This window comes from Hemicordylus capensis, chromosome 5 (genome assembly GCF_027244095.1).
Source record: "Hemicordylus capensis ecotype Gifberg chromosome 5, rHemCap1.1.pri, whole genome shotgun sequence".
Classification (NCBI taxonomy): domain Eukaryota; kingdom Metazoa; phylum Chordata; class Lepidosauria; order Squamata; family Cordylidae; genus Hemicordylus; species Hemicordylus capensis.
Window position 1 is genome coordinate 155,728,879 of NC_069661.1, and position 23,646 is coordinate 155,752,524.

Sequence of the window (23,646 nt, forward strand, 5' to 3'; positions counted from 1 at the left end):
GGTGATGGGAGGAGCAGGTTAACATATTTCACACCAACATCAGAAAAATGCATAAGCCCCTTCAGAAAAAGAGCCACCGACCCCACATCATTACAGAGTTTGATTTTCAGTGGGTTCTTCTTACATGATAAATGCTGGCTCTTGCTGCAAGTGGGCAAATTCACATTTAATATGTGGTGAAGTCAACTCATGAAATAGTAACCACCTCAAAAGTAATACGAGAATTGGACTTAATGGGTTGGAAAAGAGATGCCAAAGTGCAGCTGTATAATCTGATCCATGGGTCAGATTTATGATGATCCTTAGAGAGACAGAGAGGGGATAAGGTTTAGCAAAACAAGAAGGAATTGAAGTAGCTGGATTTCTGTTGCCTTCAAAGTGATGAAGAATGCTTCAGAACTTAGACCTATTGTAACCCTGATGATATCTCTTAAATAACCTGCTTTAATACATAAGTGCTTCTGTGCACTTAGCACATTTCAGAGTATTTGGAGATTGTCCAGTGCCGAACACTTGCAAAAGCACTTGAAAAGGGCTAAGCCAAACTTACTATAGTAAACCCTTTTGTTGCAAAAGGTGGCGGGCTTAAGGGGGGTAGTTATATTTGGTTTGTTATGAGTTGTGCATTGTCTTTGAGGTTAAAAAGTTATTAATATAGATATTGATAATCTCCAATTAGATTTGGCTGTGTGATAACATCACTAAAGGGAAACAAAATTGATTCAGAGAGAACATTTCAAATGCCATAAGTATTTCCCTTGCTCTGAATTAGCTTGGCTTACTCTCAATGATATCATTATATAGCCAAATATGATTGACAACTTCACTATTGACAGAAAGAAAAATGATGGGGTGGGTAGGTGGGATCCTACTGAATCAGCAGCTGATTCAGGATGCAGATTGGGAGGTGAAAAAGTGAGTGAAGTATGCATGGCGGGGGTTGCATTTCCCCTGCAGACAATCTCCATTATCCTGGAAAAAGGAAGTACTTTTTGCAGAATAACTTTTTGTGTCTGTGAGATAGTATGTCCCTGTTTTGGCATGAACAGAATTGTATTATATTCCACAAAAAAAGACAGAATTGAAGTTTTGTTTCTGAGTACTTTGAAAATTATCTTTGTAAAACCTAAAACGATTTGTGGCATCTAGTGGCAAAGATAATTAGGTAGTATGGCATTTATTAAGGAAGAGGTTTCAGGATAGTCTACTTAATGCATGGGGGATACTTGTATTTATGCAACAAATGCATGTTTTTATTGTAATGCCAAAGTAGAATGTAAAATGATATTTTGTAACATGTTCAGATGTTCAACTTAGTGTGGAAGCTTCGTGATTTCAAAATCAACTCAGAAAAATTTGCTTTTCACAAATTAACTTGTAAAAATATTTGGGGGGAAATTTCTAAAGCGATGATGCCAGCGTTAATGGCAGTGTTTAAATAATTTCATTTTCAAATGACTATATTGTATACATTCTCTTTCCTTGTCTTCCTTCAGTTACTTATGCTTTGAAAGCTCCAAATCAGGCTCCTCTAAAAGAAATAAAGTTATAAAACTAGCAGATATAACGGATATTCAAAAGGTATGTCTATAGTGATCAGAGGTTTTTTTGTTGTTTTGGGAAGGGTGACTACTATTTTTGTGGTTAAACTCTTGTATGGTGCATATGAAATGGTATATGAACTTTTTGAGTTTTACACAAAGAGGCTTGGTTAAGCCAAATTAAGCACTTAAAACTCATTCCTAGGCACATTTACATGGGAGTAAATCCCATAGTACACATTAAGACTTCTGAGTAAAATATGCATAGGATAGTGACCTCTGGGAGAGTTAAGTGCACTATCTCATGAAAACTTCATTGGATTAAATCGGACTTATGTGCTTAGTTTTGGTCACCCTTTCATAATATCTTTCTGTGGAACTTGGAATACATTATTTTAAAGTTTGTATTAAGATATTAGATACCAATGACAGGTACCAATCTTCTTGCTGCCCAAGATTTCTTTCTCTTTGGCTTCTTCCAGTTAATTATCCTCTTCTTTTACTATTTCTTTCCCTTCCTCAATGTATTTTGTCTTTATTCCTAGATTGTAATCTTCTAGACAGGGACTGTTCTGTTTTTAAATTTCTTTATAGTACTTACTACTTAGATGAGCCACCTAATGGCACAGCAGGGAAATGACTTGACTAGCAAGCCAGAAGTTGCTGGTTCAAATCCCTGCAGGTATGTTTCATAGACTATGGGAAACACCTATTTTGGGCAGCAACGATATAGGAAGATGCTGAAAGGCATCATCTCATACTGCATGGGAGATGGCAGTGGTAAACCTCTCCTGTATTCTACCAAAGACAATCACAGGGCTCTGTGGTCACCAGGAGTCGACACTGACTCGACGGCACACTTTACTACTTAGACATTTCAAGCACTTTATAAATAAAAAATAATTGTGACAATATGATACACTAAATGTGACAATATATTGTGACACTATAGACTAGTTTGCTTAATCTGTAAGAGGAGGTAATGATTGGAATTCATTACTTAAATTTTGCAGCAGTTCAGCTGGAAGGTGATGGGCTTTGGTCACTTGCTTCTGCAGGCGTATGGCATCACAATTCGCCCACTTTTATAATTCCATATGAAATTGAAAGTTGGGAAATTTAGGACTGACAAGAGGAAGTACTTTTCCACACAGCACATAGTTAATCTATGGAATTCTCTACCACAGAATGTGGTGATGGCCACTAGCTTGGATGGCTTTAAAAGGGGCTTAGACAAATTCATGGAGGACAGGTCTATCAATGGCTATAGTCTGGTGGCTATAGGCCACCTCCAGCCTAAGAGGCATGATGCCTCTCAATACCAGTTGCAGGGGAGCAACAGCAAAAGAGAGGGCATGGCTTCACCTCTTGCCTGTGGGCTTCCCAGAGGCATTTGGTGGGCCACTGTGCGAAACGGGATGCTGGACTAGATAGGCCTTGGGCCTGATCCAGCAGGGCTGTTCTTACGTCCTAGTGTCATAAGAACAGCCCTGCTGGATGAAGCCCAAGGCCTGTCTAGTCCAGCACCAGATGCCTCAGAGAAGACCACAGGCAGGGAGTGAGATCTTGCCTTCTATCCTGCTGTTGCTCCTCTGTCATCCCTCTCGAAACACCCTTCTTAGTGAAGACCCTAGGGATGAGCTTATAGGATTTCTGGCATCCCCACTAACCATCCTTCAAGAAAAGCTCATTGTTTTTGATGTGAGTTAATATTTAGAGTCCGGAGGTAAAGAAAGAAAGAATCATAGATTTGATTTGCCTCCTAGAATTTCTGAGCTGGGAGTCTTCTAGCCCAGCCCACTGCTTAGTGTAGGAAACTGTTTACAGGAAACTGCTTCCTTGTAATTTCAACCCAGTGTTTCTAGTCTTGCCCTCAACAACAACAGAGAATAAGTCTGCTCTTCAACATTAGCCATCATATCTCTTCTTAGTCTACTTATCTCTGGGATAAACCTATCCACCTCCTTCAACTGTTCCTCATAGGCCTTGGTTTCAAGATCCCTTACCATCTTTGTTTCTCTGAAACCGTTCCAGCTTATCAACATCTTTAAAATGCAGGACCCAGAATTGGATTCAGTATTCCATCTAACCAGTGCAGAATAGAGTGGAATGATTACTTCTCGTGATCTGGACTCTCTGCCTCTATTAACGCAGCCTACATTGCATTAGGTTTTTTAGCTGCTGCATCACACTGCTGGCTTATGTTCAACTTATTGTCCACTTATTGTCCTCTCACAAGTAATTGCTGCCAAGTCAGGTCTCCCCCATTCTGTACTTGTGCATTTGATTTTTATTTTGAAATGCAGGACTCTACATTTGACTTCATTTGTCTCTAGCTGGGGAACAGTATTCTTTGACTAGAGAACTGAAGCTCTGTACATGCCTCAAGTGGCAAGGTGAGCACTTCCCTGATCTGCTTCATTCCTGTGAGGGCAACAACTCAGAGATACTTCTCAGTCATTATCACAAGCCACCTATGACAGCATATTTTCATGGCCACTGTAAACCCAGCACACCTTAAAAAACCCCAAATTCTTTAGCACTATCTTTAGATAGTTCTCCTGATATGCTGATTTCCAGAATTCAGCACTGGTCAAATCTGAAGGTGATATGGAAATGATCTGTAGTGTCTGCTTGTAATGGCTCAGTATGTCAATATTGCTGTGTCTTTTTGTGTTTTTAGTACAAAGTGCTGTCTGTTCTCCCAGGATCTGGGATGGGTATCGCAGTATCAACACCATCTACTCAGAAAGTAAGTAGGCAGGTAGAAATATATTGTCCGCATGACCAAACTTTAACACTACCATTTGTGCCTATTGGTTATCCGTTCTACCAGAAATGTGAATAGTATGATGACTCTTCAGTTTGGGGGGCACTTTCATTGCAGCTGGACTTGAATTTGTGTCTGCTGGCTATTCAGCAGCAGGGTAAAGCAGATGTATTTCAGAGAGCTTTAAGGGCTTTCTGAGACTGAGAGGCTTTCCCAGGCGCAGAGGGAGGCCAGCGGTGGCCCAGGTCCAGCCCGCTGCCATGGCCCCCTGGCCCTGCATCAGCATCTCACCTAGGGAGTGGTTAGCCACACTCCCTGAGTCCAATGTAAGATGTAAGCTTGGTTTAGCTCCCAAACTGGGCTGCACGGCCCCATTTGGGAGCTAAATCCATCCAGCACTGCATTTGCAGCATGGCAAGGAGTGGCTCTCCCTGCCTTTAAGAGGCAGAGAGAGCCGCTCTGGCTGTATTGTGAATGCAGTGTCGGCTGATTTAGCTCCCAAAGGGGCCGTGCAGTGCTGTTTGGGAGCTAAACCACACCCCCACATCTGATGCAGGGGGCATGTCGCGCACAAGGCGTGGCCCTTGAGGAGCAGTGGCCTGGGTTCTTTGGACCCGTTTGCTCAATGGTGGCTCCGCCGCTGGGCTTTCCTTTGACTATTTTTTTTAGTTGATTAACTGTTAATAGTTAATAATGAGTTAATTATTGAAGTTAATGATGAATGTGTTCGTTAGGTTTATTAGCTATTCTTAAAGTTGTTTTTCTTGACTTTTTGCTTCCAGTTGATTACTATTGTTAATCTAGCGGTGATTTTACTTGACGGGTTTTAACATTAGGTATTTGGCTGCCTTGTAGGGCCTATGGCAGGTCTGCACAACTTTGGCCAGCCTGCAGATATTGGACTTCAGCTCTTATAATCCTTGACGATCAGCCACTGGGGATGATTTGAAATGAAGTCCCAAAACAGCTGGAGGATCAAAGTTGTGCAGCCTTGGCCTTTGGCCTGAAGAGCAGGGCATACATATTTTTAAATGAATGAAATCCTAGTGCATTTTGATAAACCCTCCTTGCAATTAATACTTTATATTTATGCTTGATTCAGCATTGATGCACAGCACTCCTGAGGTGATATGAGGGGAAACTGGCAATGGCTTTGCTCTGTGACTTTCTTATACATGTTGTCCTGTAATAGATCTCTTGAAACTGGAGGCAATATTTCATTGCAATATGTTTAGTAATTTCTGCACCTCACTCTGAAAGCATATGTAAATTGTAGGGGTATGCACCAATATTGCGAATGTGCACATAATCCTTAAATTAGACAGTCTGTCCACCACTCCGTAGACTGGCGCATAGATAGTAGGGGTGTGCAATTCAGATTTTCCATGTTTCAGTTCGGACCCGAACCGAAACACCTCTGTTCTGTTCTGTGCCCGAATTTTGCCCACCCGAATCACCCCTGATTCGGTTTGGATTCGGATTAACCCGAATCTGAATCTATTCGGGTAAAAAAATGGGTCCTGAGGCCAAAAGAGTGGGGTGGGGTGGTAGTGCCCAATGGGTGGAGGCTACCACCCAAATTTCAGGGGGATTGGGCAAAGGGCTGATTTTTGGTTATTTTTTGAAATTTTAGTGTCTTTGGGGCAGATCGGGGGCAGAAAGTGGGATCTGGGCCAAAAGAGTGGGGTGGGGTGGTAGTGCCTAATGGGTGGAGGCTACCACCCCAATTGCAGAGTGATTGGGCAGAGGGCTGATTTTTGGTGAATTTCTGAAGTTTACGTGTTTTTAAGGTTTTCCCCCATTAGGTAGAATGGAGGGTGTATCGCTTCACGTCAGGGGGAAAGGGGTGGCCTAGAGTGGTGTGGGGTTGGTGGTAGTGCCGGGTAGGGGCAAGGAAGCTACCTGAATTTTTTCAAAGGATTTGGGCAGAGGGCTGATTTTTGGTGAATTGTTGAAGTTCACATGTCTTTAAGGTTTAGATTCTATGATAGCAGATGAGAGTGGATTCATGGTGTGTCATTGAAAATCTCATTTGCTATCACAGAATCGACACTCAGAACACCTCAGAAGCAACAAAACTCCAACAAATAAAATCACCAAAAATCAGCCCTCTGCCTAAATCCTTTGAAAAAATTCAGGTAGCTTCCTTGCCCCTACCCCACACCACCACCAAGCCCATCCCACTCTAGGCCACCCCTTCCCCCCCGACGTGAAGTGATTATACCTAAAGGGGGGAAACCTTAAAAACGCTTAAACTTCTGAAATTCACCAAAAATCAGCCCTCTGCCCAATCCCCTTGGAATTCAGGTGGTAGCCTCCACCCATTGGGCACTACCACCCCACCCCACCCTTCTGCCCCAGATCCTACTTTCTGCCCCAATTTGCCCCATAGACACTAAAACTCTCAAAAAATCACCAAAAATCAGCCCTCTGCCCAATTACTCTGTAATTAGGGTGGTAGCCTCCACCCATTGGGCACTACCACCCCACCCCACTCTTTTGGCCCCAGGACCTTTTCAATTAAAGTGACAGGAAAGCAATTTCTGCATTGAAATCAATGGAGGCAAAAAGGCAGGAAATTCAAAGAGACGTCAAACTGAAAACGGAGGGGGAAGAAGAAGACAAGGCTGGCACTTTTCTGGGGCACAAAAAGGAGACCCGAAACACCCAAAAAATTCGGACCCGAAACAGGGGTGATTCGTTTCAGGTCCGATATTTTTCGGGAATCGTCGGGGGTGATTCAGTTCGGCTCCGAATCACCCGAAATTGGTCGTTTCAGGCACAGATCGTTCTGTGCCCGAAACGTTTTGCACATCCCTAATAGATAGTTTTAACAGTTGCTGAACTGCTGTTCTTCACTGTTCACATGAATTTTCACAATTTTCTGAAATGTAAGATACTAATGCTAAAATTCCAGAAAAGCAAGACTCTTGTGCCCTTGATTGTTAGAATTGTACACCAATGGGACCTGGCTAAGAAAATATGAAGAGCATGTTTCTGTGCATTTGCCTCCAACTTCCATCTCCTTGACTGGTAAACACACCATCCAAGGAAAACATCATGCCCACCAGAAAAATCAAAGCACAGACAGCTCTTAATTTCAGCTCACTGGAATGGCTACATCAGAGCTGCACAACTCTCCTAATCCCCAGCCACACGTAGTCAAGGGTGATGGGAGCTGTAGACCAACATCTGCAGGAGGGATGAAGTTGTGCAGCCCTGATGTAGCCTTTCCAATGAGGATAACGGAGTGCTGGGTTCAGTACTTGGTTGGGTTGAATACATGTTAGAAAAATGAGTATGCCTTATCCAACTTCAGTTGAGTCTTATTCATATTTACATGGAAATGTTACCATTATTTATGTTGAAGTTATTCCCAAGTAATTGTGAACATAAGATTATAGTCCATATGACAAAATGCTATAAAATTTTGAGCTCTTGCTCATTGTAGGGATATAGGCTAAAAAAGGCAACATAGCAAAGTAAAAAATGAAATGAAATCAATAATTGTGCTCATAATGGGCAGGATCCAGACTAGGTAATGACTAAGCACCATTGGAATAAATTAGACAATTCAGTCATGAGGTTTTTATTTTATTTATTTAGTTAGTTAGTTAGTTAGTTAGTAAACCGCCCCATACAAAAAGCTCCCTGGGCAGTTCACAATATAAAAACAATTAAAACATTAACATAATTAGAACAATTTAAATGGTTACAATAAAAACTCTAACCTTTAAAACTGTAAACTAAAAGCCTGACTAAACAGATATGCTTTGAGGGTCCTTCTTAAAAACATTCAGAGAAGGGGGGACTCTAATTTTGTTAGGAAGCATGTCGCAGGGTCCCAGGGCAACTCTAGAAAAGGCCCAGTTTCGAGTTGCCACCAACTGAGCCGGTGGCAACCGCTACTGGACCACCCCAGATGATCTTAACAGGAGTTGGGGTTGATGAAGAAGAAGGCGCTCTCTTAAATACCACGGACTCAAGCTGGTTAGGGCTTTATAGGCAATAACCAGCACTTTCTATTTCACGTGGAAGCTGATTGGCAGCCAGTCTAGTTCTTTTAAAATGGGTGTAATATGATCTCTTTGGGAAACTCCGGAGACCAAGCTGGCTGTTGCATTCTGTACTAACAGCAGTTTCTGAATTGTGTATAAAGGCAGCCGAATGTAGAGCACATTGCAGTAGTCAAACCTGGATGTTACTAGCATGTGTACCACTGTTTTAAGGTCATTTATCTCCAGAAATGGACATAGCTGTTGAATCAGCCAAATCTGATAGAAAGCCCTTCTGGACATTGCCTCAACTGGAGAAATCATGGAGAGGTTTGGGTCCAGAAGTACTCCCAGAAGTGCCTGCTCCTTCCGGGGGAGTGCAGCCCCATCCAGAACAGGCAGTTATAAACCACTTCCTAAGTCTCAACCACCCACAATGAGTAACTCCATTTATTCTCCCTCATCCAGCCCTTTACTGCCTCCAGACAAGCATTTATGGAGGTTAGGACATTTCCTGAGGAAGTTGACATGGAGAAATAGAACAGGAAAAGGTGCAGAAGAGGGCAACCAAGATTATCAGGGGCCTAGAGCAGGGGCCTTCTTGTGAGGCAAGGCTACAACACCTGGGGCTATTTAGCTTAGAAAAAAGACTACTGTGGGGAGACGTGATAGAGGTCTATAAAAGCATGCATGGTGTGGAGAAAGTGGATAGAGAGATTCTTCTCCCTCTCACATAACACTAGAACCAGGGGTCATCCCATGAAATTGATTGCCAGGAAATTTAGGACCAGCAAATGGAAATACTTTTTCACACAACGCATAATCAACTTGTGGAATTATCTGCCACAAGATGTGGTGACAGCCAACAACCTGGGTGGCTTTAAGAGAGGTTTGGATAATTTCAGGGAGGAGAGGTCTATCAGCGGCTACTAGTTGGAGGGCTATAGGCTAGCTCCAGCCTCAAAAGCAGAATGCCTCTGAGTACCAGTTTCAGGGGAGTATCAGCAGGAGAGAGGGCATGCCCTCAACTCCTGCCTGTAGGCTTCCAGCGGCATCTGGTGGGCCACTGTGTGAAACAGGATGCTGGACTAGATGGGCCTTGGACCTGATCCAGCAGGGCTGTTCTTGTGTTCTAAATAGATCTGTGTGTCATCAGCATACTGATAACTCCCTGCACAAATCCCCTGATTATCTCTCCCAGTGGTTTCATGTAGATGTTAAAAAAAAACATTTGTAGACAGTATGGAGCCTTGCAGGACTCCATACCATACCTCTTATTTTGAAGAGCAAGAGTTTCAAAGTGACACCATCTGGAACCTACTCAAAAGGTAGGAGTGGAACCACTGCAAAGCCATGCCTCCCACTCCTATCCCCTTGAGGAGCCCCAGGAAAATACCATGGTTGGTGGTACTAAAAGCCATCAAGAGATCCAAAAGGATCAACAGTCACCCTCCCCCCCGCTGCAACTGCCACCATCAATTCCTAATTGTAGATCATCCAATAGGCCAACCAAAGCCGACACAACTCCATGGCTTGCCTGAAAGCCAATTTGAAATGGGTCCCGACAATCCGCTTCAGTCCAAGACAACATGGAGTTAAGACAAAACCACCCTCTTGATCACCTTGCCCAACCATGGGAGGTTGGAGACAGGCCAGTTAGTTAGTTAGTATACCGCCTGATATGCACACCTCTAGGTGTGCAAAACTGTAGGTGTGCAAAACTATAATATTTAAAAGTCAGCACTGATTAAAATACATGATACACAATAAAAACAATAGTATAAAACAGTTATTAAAACAATTAAATTTACTAAAATGCTAATTAAAAGCTTACAAGAACAGGAGAGTCTTGAGGGTCTTCCTGAAAACAGAGATGCTCTTATTTCAGCAGGGAGCATATTCCAAATCCCTGGGGCAGCCACAGAAAGCCTGGTCCTGAGTTGCCACCAAACGAGCTGGTGGCAGCCATAACCAGACCTCTCCAGAAGATTGTAAAAGGCAGCAGCGTTTATGACAAAGGAGATGCTCTTAAATAGCCTGGACTCAAGCCGTTAAGGACTTTATAGGTAATAACCAGCACTTTGTATTTCACCTGGAAACATATCAGTAGCCAGTGCAGTTCTTTCAAACCAGTGTTATGTGTTCCCTTCGTGTCGCCCCAGATACCAGTCTGGCTGCCGCATTCTATACGAATTGTCGTTTCCGGACTATTTACAGAGGCGGCCCCATGTAGAGTGCATTGCAGTAGTCAAGCCTGGAGGTTACCAACTTAAAGCCTGGTAAAACCAGTAGTCAAGGTTGGAGGTTACTTAAAAGCCACTGTTTTAAGGTCATTTACCTCTAGAAATGGATGTAGCTGTCCTATCAGCCAAAGCTGATAAAAAGTGCTCCTGGCCACTGCCTCAACCCCAGAAACCAGGGAAAGCTGAGTCCAGGGGCACCCCCAAGCTATGTACCTGATCTTTGGGGTGAGTGTAACCCCATCCAGAACAGGCAGATCTAAACCATCTTTGAGGCCACGACCCCACACAATCAGTACCTCTTTATTTGGATTCAAATTCAGTTTATTATCGCTTATCCTGCTCATTACTAGGGGTGTGCACAGAACTGGCTGGCTCGGTTTGGTTTGAGTCCAGAGTGGACTCAAACTGGACTGGGCTAGTTCGGTCTGACACCCCCTCGAACCCTCCCCAGTTCAGTCCAGGGCGGGGTCACAAACATTATTTTTTAAATAATAAAAAATGTTACTTACCCCCTTTGGGGGAGTTGTTGGAGGCGTGGGGGGGGGGGGTCTGCGGAGGTTTCCTCTCTCCCCGCCGGCCTCCCTTGCAGCCAAAACCGTGACCCAGGCCATGCAGAGGCCAATTGCAGAGGCACAGCAGCCTCCAAATTGGCCACCCTGCCAAAGGGGAAGGCCTGAATGGGCCGAAGCGCCGGCCGAATGGGCTGGTTTGGGCTGCAAGGGAGGCAGGTGGGGAGAGGGGGAGCTTCTGCGGACCCCCCCCCCCCGCCACCTCCAACAAGTAAGTAACCTTTTTAAAAAAAAAAGTCCACAAACCCACCCACCCCTGAACAGTCAGGGGGTGTTTGGTCCAGGTCAAACTGAACAGGGGATGGTTTGGTTTGACCCCAAGCTGTCAAGCTGAATACGTTTGACGTTGAATACATTCAACATCGAACCAGTGTGCACATCCCTACTCATTACTGCCTCCAGGCAGGCATTTAGGGAAGGTATGCCATTTCCTGATGAGGTTGACATGGAGAAGTAGATCTGAGTGTCATCAGCATTTTGCTAACACTCTGCACCAAACCACCTGATGATCTCTCCCAGCAGTTTCATGTAGATGTAAAAGAGCCTAGGAGCTCTTTAAGAGTATGGAGCCTTGTGGAACTCCACACTTTAATCCCTCGCTTTGCAGAGCAACAGTCTCCAAGCGACACTATCTGGAATCTACCAGAGGTTGGAGCTGAACCACTATAACACAGTGCCACCCAGTCCCACCTCCCTCAGGCAGTCCAGAAGGATACCATAGTCGATGGTATTGGAAGCTGTAAGAAATCCAAAAGGATCAGCAGAGTCAAGTTCCCTCTGTCAATAGCCAGTTGGAGATCATCCATCAGACCAACCAAGGCAGTCTCAACCCCATAGCCCACACGAAAGTCAGCTTGAAATGGCTCTAGAATAATCTGCATAATCCAAAACTGAGAGGCCACCACCTGCTGAATCACCTTGCCCAACCGTGGAAGATTAGAAGCATGTCTGTAATTAGCTAACTCCGAGGCATCCAATGCAGGTTTCTTCAAAAGTGGTTTAATAACCTCCTTAAGATAAGGAGGCATCCTGCCCTCCTTCAGAGAAGCATTTATAATATTTATCATACCCTCTCTGATATGATTATCAGATGAGATAAGCCAAGTTGGGCAAGGGTCAAGAGAACAGGTTGTAGGACAAACAGTCTGAAGCAGTTTGTACACTTCCTCAGGAGTCACAAACTGAAAATAATCCAGTCTAATAGGGGAGTTGCTGACACCTCCACAGTAAACTCTGCAGCAGTTGTAGTATCCAGCTCGGCCCGAATCTGAGAGATTTTATGGGCAAAAAAGTCATTCAAAAAATCACAGCAAGTATAATTGCCCAAATCTGAGGGTTCCAAAGCAGGCCTCTTCAAGAGTGGTCTAATAATTGCCTCCTTGAGACAAGGAGGCATCCTGCCCTCCCTCAGAGAAGTATTAATGATCTTAATGAGGCCCTCTCCAATAACCTCACTGCTAGATCATATAAGCCATGTTGGGCAAGGGTCGAGAGAACAGGTGGTGAGGCGCAGTGTCCCAAGTATCTTGCCACATCCTCGGGAGTCACAAACTGAAATTGATCCAGTTTAACCACACAAGAGGAGCTGCTGGACACCTCCACAATAGACTCTGTAACTGTCGAGCAGGCCTGCTCAACTTAGGCCCCCCAGCTGGTTGTCAGGGATTATGGGAGTTGTAGGCCAACATCCACAGGAGGGGCAAAGCTGAGCAGCCCTGCTGTAGAGTTTAGTTAAGCTTGAGTACAAAAGATTTTATCTGCAAAAAACTCATTAAAAATGTCACAATGGGTAACTGATGGATCCAAATACTCATTCAGGAGAGGAGGGGCCTAAGAGGACTGTATTAGTCCTCTTACAACCCTAGACATCACTGGACGTGAGCTTGCAGAAGCAATATGGGTAGAAAAGAACTGTTTCTTTGCAGCATGCATTGCCAGAGCATAGACCTTCAAACATGCTCTATGTTGTAATCTCTTGGATTCAAGCTGAGTCTTTCTCCACTTCAGCTCGAGCTGTTTACCTTGCTGCTCCAGCCCCCATAGTTCTTCCATATACCAAGGGCTAATTTGGAAGTTGGTCAGAAATGGTGCTTAGGAGTAATCTTGTCTATTGCCCTGGTGAGTTCATTATTGCAGAACGAGCCCCAAAACCTTCTAAGCCTTCTTGGAATCCTGTGGGACCCAATAGCCTGGGATTCAAAAAAGAACATAAAGGACTGACTACATAGTTTAGTCACAACTCCTCTTTTTGATAAAGATGTTTCTAATTGGGTTCATAAAATCTCTACACCACATTCAGTAACTTTGTCCTTTGCAACAGACTGGTTTTGTCAGTTTCTAACCACCCTTCCAACCTTTTTTCTACTGTAATTCATTTATTGTTGTCCTGAAATCTGCAACCTTTATAAGGGGATTTTTTCCCCATTTGAAGGGAAAATACATTTAATTTTTCTTGTGTGGTATTAAAAAATCAATAAAATAAGTATTTTATAAAAGAAATGGAATGGCAAGTCCTATCAGTGCCTTCTGTTGGTCACTATGGAGAGGTGTGCTAATTTTGGAAAGATTAGTGAGCAGGCTTATTGTATTGAAGGCAAGTAGTAAGAATAACTGAATTCTCACTGAATCACAGGAATTTCCATATTTTGATCATTCTTGTTGTTGACTTCTTTCTGCTTTGTCTTTTTGGTTTTTTTAAGCCTTTAGTGTTTGGTGCCATGGTACACAGAGATGAAGCTTTTGAGACCATTTTCAACCAGTATGTGAAGATAACATCTACAGCATCCACCAGTGAAAGCTAGTATATCACCACTGCTGCTTCTCCTGGGGAGACTTCGTTTTTTATTAATTTTACTCACTCCGTAGTGAAAAAAAGGTGGAACACCCTTCATCAATTCTGCAATAATTTTCTTCATTGCATATATCTTATGTTACATAAGTGTATTTTATATATGCCTTCATGTTTTTGTTTTTTAAAGCTTTTGTAAAAAAGAAAAAAGAAAAAAGACCATGAAAAGTGCTATCCTCACTATCAGCCTTGCACATTAAGCACTTTTAATGTTTATTTACTGACATTAAAAAGCTTATGAAGCTACTTAGCACAACTGGCTTGAGGACAGACCGCAGGAGATGTCTTGTCCACCCTGGAAATCCCAGGGCATGATGGTACATTCTGCTCTTCGGCTATGAGTCCTGCACATATCGTATGTGCATGAGTCGTATTGATGTCAGTGGCAGTTCTGTCTATGTAACTGAGTGCAGGGTTGCAGCCTGACTTAGCAAAACATGTTAATGACATGCTTTTGAGAAGTCTCTATTTTACTAATCAATAGATAACTTATTAATTGAAGGTATGAATGCCAGCAGTTGAGCTCCAGGCAAATTTTCTTACTGACTCCTGTACCTTTTCAAAGAACATATATTTCTGGACAGGTCAGGGTAGTTTTTGGTTTTCCTGCTGGCTGGCTTTCCAGTATGGCAAAAGCTATGGTCCTGATTAGAAGGAAAAATTGGGAGTTTAAAATTCTTTAACTGATCACAGTGAAAGAGATAAATGAAAAGGCACTGAGCCTTTCCGACTGGCCCTGCTCCTCAACCTCATTACTTTAGAATAGTATCTGGAGCATATATAGAGGGATGATTTGGACAAATGCAATTAAGGAATGGTGCACTGTGGAGGACATCTGCTACCACTCGCCTCTTAATCATGTGGGAGCAGGGCTGGTCAGAAAGTACCATGCAGACCATTCCCTTGACACTTGTAACCAAAAGGTGTATCAAGCAATTTGTATTTCCACCAACTCTGGAATATTTAGGAGTGTATCTGTGGGAGAGATAATTAATCCTCCGCACGCTAAGAGTTGGCCTGCTCCTTTACGTTCTCTTTTCCTTGAACAACCCCTAGCAGGGATACTTTGCTAATACAACAATTAAAACTACTATTTTCAGTAGAAGGTAACTTTTGCAAGAATTTCCAATGGTTGTGATTTATCTCCATTTCAAATAACTAACATTCTCCAGCAGAACAGTGGCACTGTTCTGCTTTCACAGAGAATCTGTTTTCCTACCTTTCAAATACTTGGTTTTGAGATTTATTTAACGTTATGAAATAATTATATATTCTGTGTAGTAAAAATGCCTCCACAAATTTTTCTTCAGAGTATCAAAATGTCCACCTTTTATCTTTTGCGTTCTTATGTTAGTCGTATGCATTGTATTTGCTCAAAAATGCCAATAATTTAATTTGCTGCTGTTGATCATTTTACTCTCTTGTAGGCTCTTGCTCTGCTTTCTATGTGACAGGCTGTGTATGTGGAAAGCTTTAATCAAGAAACCTCCAAAATTTTAGGAGCTAACCTCATGTTACAGCCAGATGTATTTGTAGCCTGTGTGGAGGTGGGAGGAAGCAAAAACAGCTTTGGGTGGGCCATTTTTTATACAGTCCTCTGCTTCCGCAATTTCCCCACTTCAAATCAATCTCTCAGCCATTTTTCCCAAGTGGATTTTTTCTCATTTCTTTACAGGTGACTGGAGCTCCATTGTGGAAGCTACCGGTATTGGAGGGAGATTTGGAGTAGGAAGCTGGTAGTTGAGGAAAGGATAAAGTGCTCCCTCTTCCTGTTTCTCTACTTCTAATCTAAGAAAGCCCTAACCCAAAGCTTGTCATAATTTTTTTTTTAAAGACTGAAGGCTTTGTCTCATATTTGTATTTAACATGAGTCTAGCCCCTCAGTTAAGTTTATCATCATCATCATCATCATTGATGATGATGATGATGATGATGATATAGATGTTGTCATATGAAAATGAGCTTCTGTGGACTTGGGTCCATCTTAGTGCTGAATGCTGCTTTTCCACATTGTTAATGTACTAGAAGAAAGCATGGATTTGTGGCAACAATAATCTTGGAAGAATATTACAGACAGACTTCCATGCACTGAGAGAACTTTTCTCTTCTCAAAAGGACATAAGCATATTTGAAGTTTACTGTCTAAACTTACTCTGACTATTTATCAGTCTGAATCTGAGAGGCTGGCAGAGGAGGCTCACAGACGTCCCCGCAGTATAACAAATTGTTCTGCTGATAACATGGAAGCATCTCTAAGCAACACAACTGCTTTTTCTTTTAATTTTAAAGATGACCTGTGAGTTGTATATGTTTTTGAAGAGGTAGGTTGAAGGTATTTGGAGATAATTATTCAAAAGCAGTGGGACATGCTAGAATTTTTAATAGGGGTTTTGTCAAGCCAGCAGGTGAACAAGTAGTAATTGATGGATAAATAAGCATTAAACTAGCTTAATGTTTTAAATAACCTAAATCGGAATCATAGTACATTGAGTTTGTCTTTTAGAAAAAATCCCTTGGGTGTTCATGAGGTTCTCGTTTTTTGAAAAAACAGATTATATTTTTTACAGAGTGAGCAGTTTTTCTTATTTTTGTATCATTTTCAAATGTAATTTTTACCTTCACTCTGATCATGAGAATACTGGTTCTGGTGAAAAATCAGGTAACGGCACTTATTACCTCCTCCCCCTACTGGCCGACTGAAGTATTGTTCTAGAACGTGGTTTTTTGAAGTCCTTTCTGACACCAATGTGATGACAATGCCACAACCATTTATATTTTCAGAATGGTAATATAATAAAGATAAGGTCCCAGCACATGTAATGGTTTTTAGTTTTTTCTCTACTTTGATATTACTAATACCAGTTTGTTCAAAAAAACCTGCACTTTTAACAATGCAAACTTAAAAAAAAAAATTAAAGTTGAAAATGTATTGCAAATTACAATGCAATGATGGTTCATTCCAATATCAGATAAACGAACTGGATTCTTAGAGAGCAAATGTGTAATATAACAAGTAGACATGCATATATTTTTGCAAAGTTCAACTTTACATTACACAAAGGACTACTGCAAAATTAACTGCTATGTTGTGTGATATGCCATCAAGCAATGCCCTAAGAATAACTTTGGTGCACTTGAGTACCTCTCTGCTTTTTTATTCCTTATGTTCTGAAATGTTGAACATTTGTCAGCCTATCCTGTATTCATGAAACCACTCTAAAGTTTGGTCTAAATTCATATCCTTACATGGAATTTGCAGTACAATCCTGTTTAACAGAAGTGTTATTTTTCAACAGCATTTTAAGCCCATTCTTCATATATTTGCTGTTTATATATGTTATTCTGATGACACCTGTGGCTTATTGGTGAACTTTTTGTATTTAATTGCATAACTTCTTTCATTGGAAGCGTAGTGGTCAAGTTTGAGTTCCTTTCTCGGAATAAAGGGAGATGAAAACTGATCACATCTTACGTTCCCTGTTTAAATTGCCAGAAGGAGACATTTTATAAGATGCAAGAACAGTCACTTTTGCGAAACAAGTTTTGACTTTAAGTGAGTTTATGTAGCAACATCAGACAAAAATCCAACAAAACCAATTCATGATTTCTGTAGGCCATGTGAGGAAATGGTGGACAGAGTATAGACATTGTGAATCCTTAAAACAAACAAACTTGGTAGTTTATAACTAATTCTGTACATTTTGGCAGATGTTTTCTTTCTGCTACTATTCATTAAAATAGAATGGATGTGAAATAATTTTTATGTCTGAAGTTTGAGTATATTTTGAAATTGTAAATAATTCATTAGCAGTGTAACTTTTGTTCAACAAGAGACTTGTAATGTATGAAAAACCGAAACCATTTGCCCTGTACATTTTTTTAAAGAGAATCTTGTTTGTTTAAAAAAGTGTGGGTGGGGGTGTCTTGGAATAAATTATAATTTTTATTTAAATAAAATCCTAAAAATGCTTTATGGTATGAAGTGTGTGCGTTTTTCTCCGAGTATGAAAAGTTTGCTTTTGTTTGTCATCCTAAGCCTGTGTTTGTCAATCCTTTTGAGACTTGCCTCTGCCTTGACACACTCTGCCTTATGGCGCCTTCAATCCGTCATGACTTTTATTCCACAACTAAATGTGCTGAGATTCACATGATAGTGCAGTGATATACATCCATAACCATGCTGACCACGCAAATTGGTGGTTGCTCATGCACAGAGGCCACGTGCGTGCCAGTGTCGTGCGAGGGCAGTTGGGGGAAATGCCACTGGTGGATAGTGCAGTGAGTGGCGGAGGAGCAGGACCTGCTTTCCTCTGTTTTAAAGGTGCTGGGGATGTGCTGCAAATCGCTCTTCAAATTGTGATTCATGCACATCCCCAGTCTGTTCCACTCATGGGCTAAATAAATATCAAGTTTGTTTCTCCAAGGGCTTACTTAGATTTTCACATTGTGGATATTGTAGAATAACTGCAGGTTGTTTATTTTAAATTATATCCCCACCATTCAACAACTATGTTCTCCCATGGTGGCAAACACAATTAATTAAAAGATAAAATACAGAATAGCCAGCTAACAACAATAAGATCTGACAGCAGCCAAACAGAGAACAGTCAACTAGAAGCTTTGCAGAACAGCACATTTTGATGTTGCAAGGATGGGTGGTGACCTGACAAACTGTATCTACAATCAGTGGAGCTCTTTGGACTGGACTTCCGGGCAGAAGTCCAGTCCCCTGCAGTCCTGGGGAGCCTCCAAATGTTGAGCGGTCTGCTAATTTAAGTGGCAGGGCTGTCGATGCAAAATGTGGTATCTCTTTAAATCAGTGGGAAGTATCTTATTCAGAATCTCTTCTTAAAATCTGAGAGAGGTTGAGATTATCCAGCTTTCCACGAGCATGTTATGGTGTAATAAGTAGTGTGTTGCAGCTTATGTGGTGGCAAGAGTGGCTTCCCCCCCCCCCAAAAAAGGCCTTTAGGTTCAGGCTGCAAAATTACCTAGGTACACCCCTGTCTACCATCTTTACTAAGTCTGATGCCTGCAAGAGTATACATTTTATGGCTGCATCATTCCCATAGCCTCTCCTCTGATGCAAATCCCATTGCCTTTCATGGCAGCCTAAGAGCAGGGCTTGTGGCATCCCAACCCACCAACTTGGCTTAATGCTGTAATCTCATTACAGTGCTCAAAAATAGCTCTATTGCTCTGGGGAGAACTCAAAAGTGCTCTGGCATGAGCTGCAGTAGTTTAAGGATATACCAGCAAGCAATTTTCTAGCACTTTAGAAATTTGGAGATCCTTGGCTGCTTCTGCTTGCTTGGCTCATTTTGCAGGTGAAGCCATCCTTACTTTAAAAAGTCAAAAAACAAAGGTCATCGTATCTATACGATATGATAATTTATCTGTATGACAAGCTTCATTAATTTGTTTCTCCTTGCAGTATTGAGATGATGATGTGCATGTCTTGACTTGAGCACATCTAGAACTACTTCCATATATATTGAGTAGCCTTATTTGAAATGGGACTGGGACTGCTAAAGTGCCAAATGGATAAACAATAACTGGCCCGATCAAGCAGAAATTTCTCCTATATAAGCCCCACTGAAATAGGAGTAGTTGGACAGCTCCTATGCATTTCAGCAAGGCTAGCAGAGGCAAACTTCCTTCTGCTAATTATTCCCTGATGGATTTTGATCTTGGTACTGTGGTCACAAGCAGCTTAAATGGCAGCTTTCCTCTTCTCAAACAAAATATTGTGTGCATATATATATATATATATATATGGCACTTCATTTTAAGCCAAGTAAAGAAGCTTTTGGCTTTGCAACATCTGCCATATGTTGGACTTTGGGCAGAGCTGTTCAGTTGCAGTCTCATTTCTGTACATTTTAATTTGAGCAAAGAAGTTTTTGTTCTATTGCTTGTCAGTGTAGCAATCACTCTTGTCTCTGGCAGAGCAGCTGTTTGGCTGCGAATATACAATCCAACACCTTGCAGAGAAGATAGCACATTACATTTCGTAAGACAAAGTAAATGACGATAAAGAAGATTATAAAAGCATTCTGAACATACAGTCTCAAATGCAACATTCTAAAAGTAGTTCTGTACCACACGGGATGTTATGTTTTTATTTCTGCTAGTAGTTTGTTTGTTTTAACATGAAGCCTACTCCTAGTATGGGAACGCAATAACGCGGGCAAAAAACCGCTCAAGAACCATTTATCTCTGGATAGTAGAGCATATGCTTTCTGTCAATGAAACATGGTGGATCAGAGTGCAGCCAGCTGGTGGGAATTAAGAACTGTATGCACTTGTAATGCATACTGATGCTCGCTCAATGAGTGTTTCATGTACTCAGTAGATTCACTAAAGGTCTGAGATCAAGACTAAAATTCAACATTCGTCATGAGTTTTGGTGAGATTTTCATCTACTCTCCCATTTCCCTTTTCTAATTCAGGGGTGTGTTCATGACATTCAGCTGCCTGAACAGAAGCACCAAATGGAAACCCCCATCCCTGCTGCTCCAAACCTATTATGCATACATGTGAGTCAAGAGAATATTTCCTGTTGAATATTCTGTTTTTATAAGGCAAATATAGTAAGCTGGTTTTGAAATGCATTGTCAACATGGGGCTCGTGGAAGGATACCTTTGCTATCCTAGGTGTGATGTAGTGAATAGAGTGTTTGATGTGAGGAAAGCCTGTTCCAAATACCTGCTCACCTACTAGACTCCCTGGTGACACCTGGCTACTCACTATCTTTTAGCTCAATCCACTTCACAGAATAAGTGTGAGGAGATATTATTATTATTATTTATTTATTCGATGTCTATACCGTTCTTCAAACAAATGGGTCAGGGGCGGTTTACATAGAGAAATAATAGATAGATAGATAAGATGGTTCCCTGTCCCCAAAGGGCTCACAATCTAAAAGAAACATAAGACAGACACCAGCAACGGTCACTGGAGATACTGTGCTGGGGGGTGAAAAGAGCCAGTTACTCTCCCCCTGCTAAATAAAGAGAATCACCACGTCAAAAGGTGCCTCTTTGCCAAGTTAGCAGGAGCATCCTTGTGTACACTGCCCTAGGTATAATAGAATCGGTGGTTAAAGAGAAAATGCAGTTAGGTTGGAGTATCTTCCTCAATGAGATTATGGACTTTACATTTTAGAAAAAAGACAACAAAGGGAGACTTTATGAAACTAGAGTAGAAGGTAATCCAACAAAATGGATTAACAAGTAGGTGCAGGATGGAGGAAAGGAAGTAGCTCTCTTTGTACAGTAGTTGGCATCCAAAGCACCAGAGCTATGAGAGAAGCACTGATGTAGCACCAGTGGTTCTGAAGAATGCCAGACTAAAGCCACACTGCTGCTTTTACATGGCAGTGGTGTGTGTGTGTGTGTATTTTCAGCAACTTTCCTCTGGAAGAGCACTGTGCTGCCCTAAAATATTTTTCTGAGGGCTAAACAACCCTCAGGGACATATATTTGGGTGGCACAAAGTGCTTCCAGGAGAAGGGGAGATTGTTTAAATTCCCCTTGTTACTGTATGCATGGTGGAGGTGAATGAGTTGAACTCTTCAGAAGCACCGGAGCTTCATTAGTCTGGATGTCAGCCAATGTATTTACAGGAACAAGATTTAGTGATGGCTGTGACCATTCCTGTATCTGCTGCCACCGTTTATCTTCAATAATCCTCTCTTATAATATCCAGCTGAAGGCAGCCTAAATGACTTCCACTAGGTCCTTTTTTGACAGACTGTCACCTTCAAGAAAACTGCAGATTTTGCAAGTCTGCAAAAGAAGACAGTATCCACATCCTATGTCTTACTGATTTTAAAATGATTTTCAAAGATAGTTGAATATTTATTGTGTTCATTGGCAGTTCACTAAAGGATCAATCTTGCTTTAAACAGAGAAGCAAGACTGATCCTTCATGAAGGTCTCCTAATCCAATGAGCAATCACTTACGGTTTAGGAGCTCTATTGGCTCCTAAACTCATAATGGTATTGGATCCAATACATAATCCAGAGTATATGTAAGTGCTTCATGTTTAGCCTCCTGGCCTGGAATAGCTCTATACTTTATTTCACTATAAGAGTCAGCCCTTGCACAGATCTTTTGACATGTAGATCTGCTTTTCCACTGAAATGATATTAGAGCGCATGTAACATTCTTAATTGACCTAAGAAAAATTGCAGGGAGGGAGTCAATCATCAGTTGAGGTGAATCTTCTGGACTAGAACAATAGAGCTTGCCACAGTACATATTCAACTGCATAAGGATAGTGTGACATTGTAGCTATGATGAGAACAATCATGGCATGTTTGTGTTGATTTCACTTATGTTATGTATTAGAGCATGTGTGTGTGGTCTCCTTTATCATCACAACTAGGTGATATTGTTTTCACAGTGGAATGCTATCCTTTTAGCTTTTGGAATTTAGATGCAGGTACTTGGGATGAAATGGCTTGTGGATTATAGCCAAAGAGCCTATTTTAGTTCCAGGGAATTTTGTAGAACTGAAGTAGCTTAAGTGCACTGGTACATAATTGAGTATGATTGTCTCTGAACAGAGTTAGAATAACACAGGTAGAATATTGGATGATAGAAAATACCAAATTTTGTTCTTTTGAAAATGGAAGGGATGGATTTTAACCAGCCTTACATCTACTAACTGAAGGGATTTATAATAGAAGTGACTTTCTTCTTCAACAAAGACAATAGAGGGAAAGTACAGTCTGTAAAGCAAAGGTCTTGATGGGTCATCTCTAGTTTGATGTAGTGATTCAGCAAATAGTGATGATTCTCCACACTCTTAGGAAGGTCATACTTCAGGGCACACAAATGAAAGCTCATCAGAGCTTTGAGCTGAAAGCTCAGCTCCCCCGAAACCACCATTCTTCTGAAATAATGAGCTTGTCTAACTAAAGTAACGAAAGAAAGGATTAAAGATGGCAATACATAAACCAAGCGTTCCTTTTCTAATTCTTCCACCCAAACATTTTAGTTGCTCTTCTATAGTTCAGGAGGGTTTCACTATTTGTGGCACTTTAAAAAACTTAAAACATACCACTTTATTATATACCATTCATTGCTTTGGGAACAATTCTTCGTTCACTACTGGGTGATAGTTATTCTCCCCGATGTCTCACTGAGGGAGAGAGATGCTTGAAAAACAGAATGAGCTCCCTCTTCCATTTATTCCAGAGAGCCTGGGAGGCTGGATACATTTTTTTCGGCTACCCTTTCACTACTAATGAATAAATATAGAAGTGAACTTCACAGAGAGCTCCAGAAAGGATGGCTGGCATTCACTGTGAGCCAGTTAATTGCCTAGCTATTAATGTGAAATATTAGTTCAGTAGCTCTTCTTCTGATAGGGAATCTTGACAAAAGCTGAAATGAAGAGCTCCTTTAAAATGAGAAAGAGTTGCTTGAAAATAGCTCCTATAAATGGGACTAGTAAATAAGTAGGACTTGAGGTGAATTTAAAAATCCTTTAACTGTTGGATATCTGGGATGGCACAAAAACATCCTAGTGATCCAAAACAATCAAATGAAAGAACAGCACAGAAAGGCTCATGACAGTGGTGGCTGGTCAGGAAGGGCAGTGCCCCCCCCCCAACAAAAACAAGCTAATAAAGGGTCAGACTTACCAGCAGCCAGGGAAATCTTCAGA

The 23,646-nt window shown here is 41.5% G+C and overlaps 1 protein-coding gene across 5 annotated transcripts in view; it reads left to right on the forward strand.

The window, feature by feature from the left end:
- The window catches only part of GRAMD4 (GRAM domain containing 4), a 129,920-nt gene extending 111,985 nt beyond the window's left edge, over positions 1–17,935 (forward strand). For all 5 annotated transcript variants that reach the window (XM_053256508.1, XM_053256506.1, XM_053256510.1 and 2 more), the window contains 3 exons: positions 1,497–1,581; positions 4,225–4,293; positions 13,818–17,935. In XM_053256508.1, the coding sequence (XP_053112483.1) occupies positions 1,497–1,581; positions 4,225–4,293; positions 13,818–13,919 (256 nt within the window). In that variant the 3' untranslated portion in view covers positions 13,920–17,935. The remainder of the gene's footprint in view (positions 1–1,496; positions 1,582–4,224; positions 4,294–13,817) is intronic.
- The last annotated feature ends 5,711 nt before the right edge of the window (positions 17,936–23,646 follow it).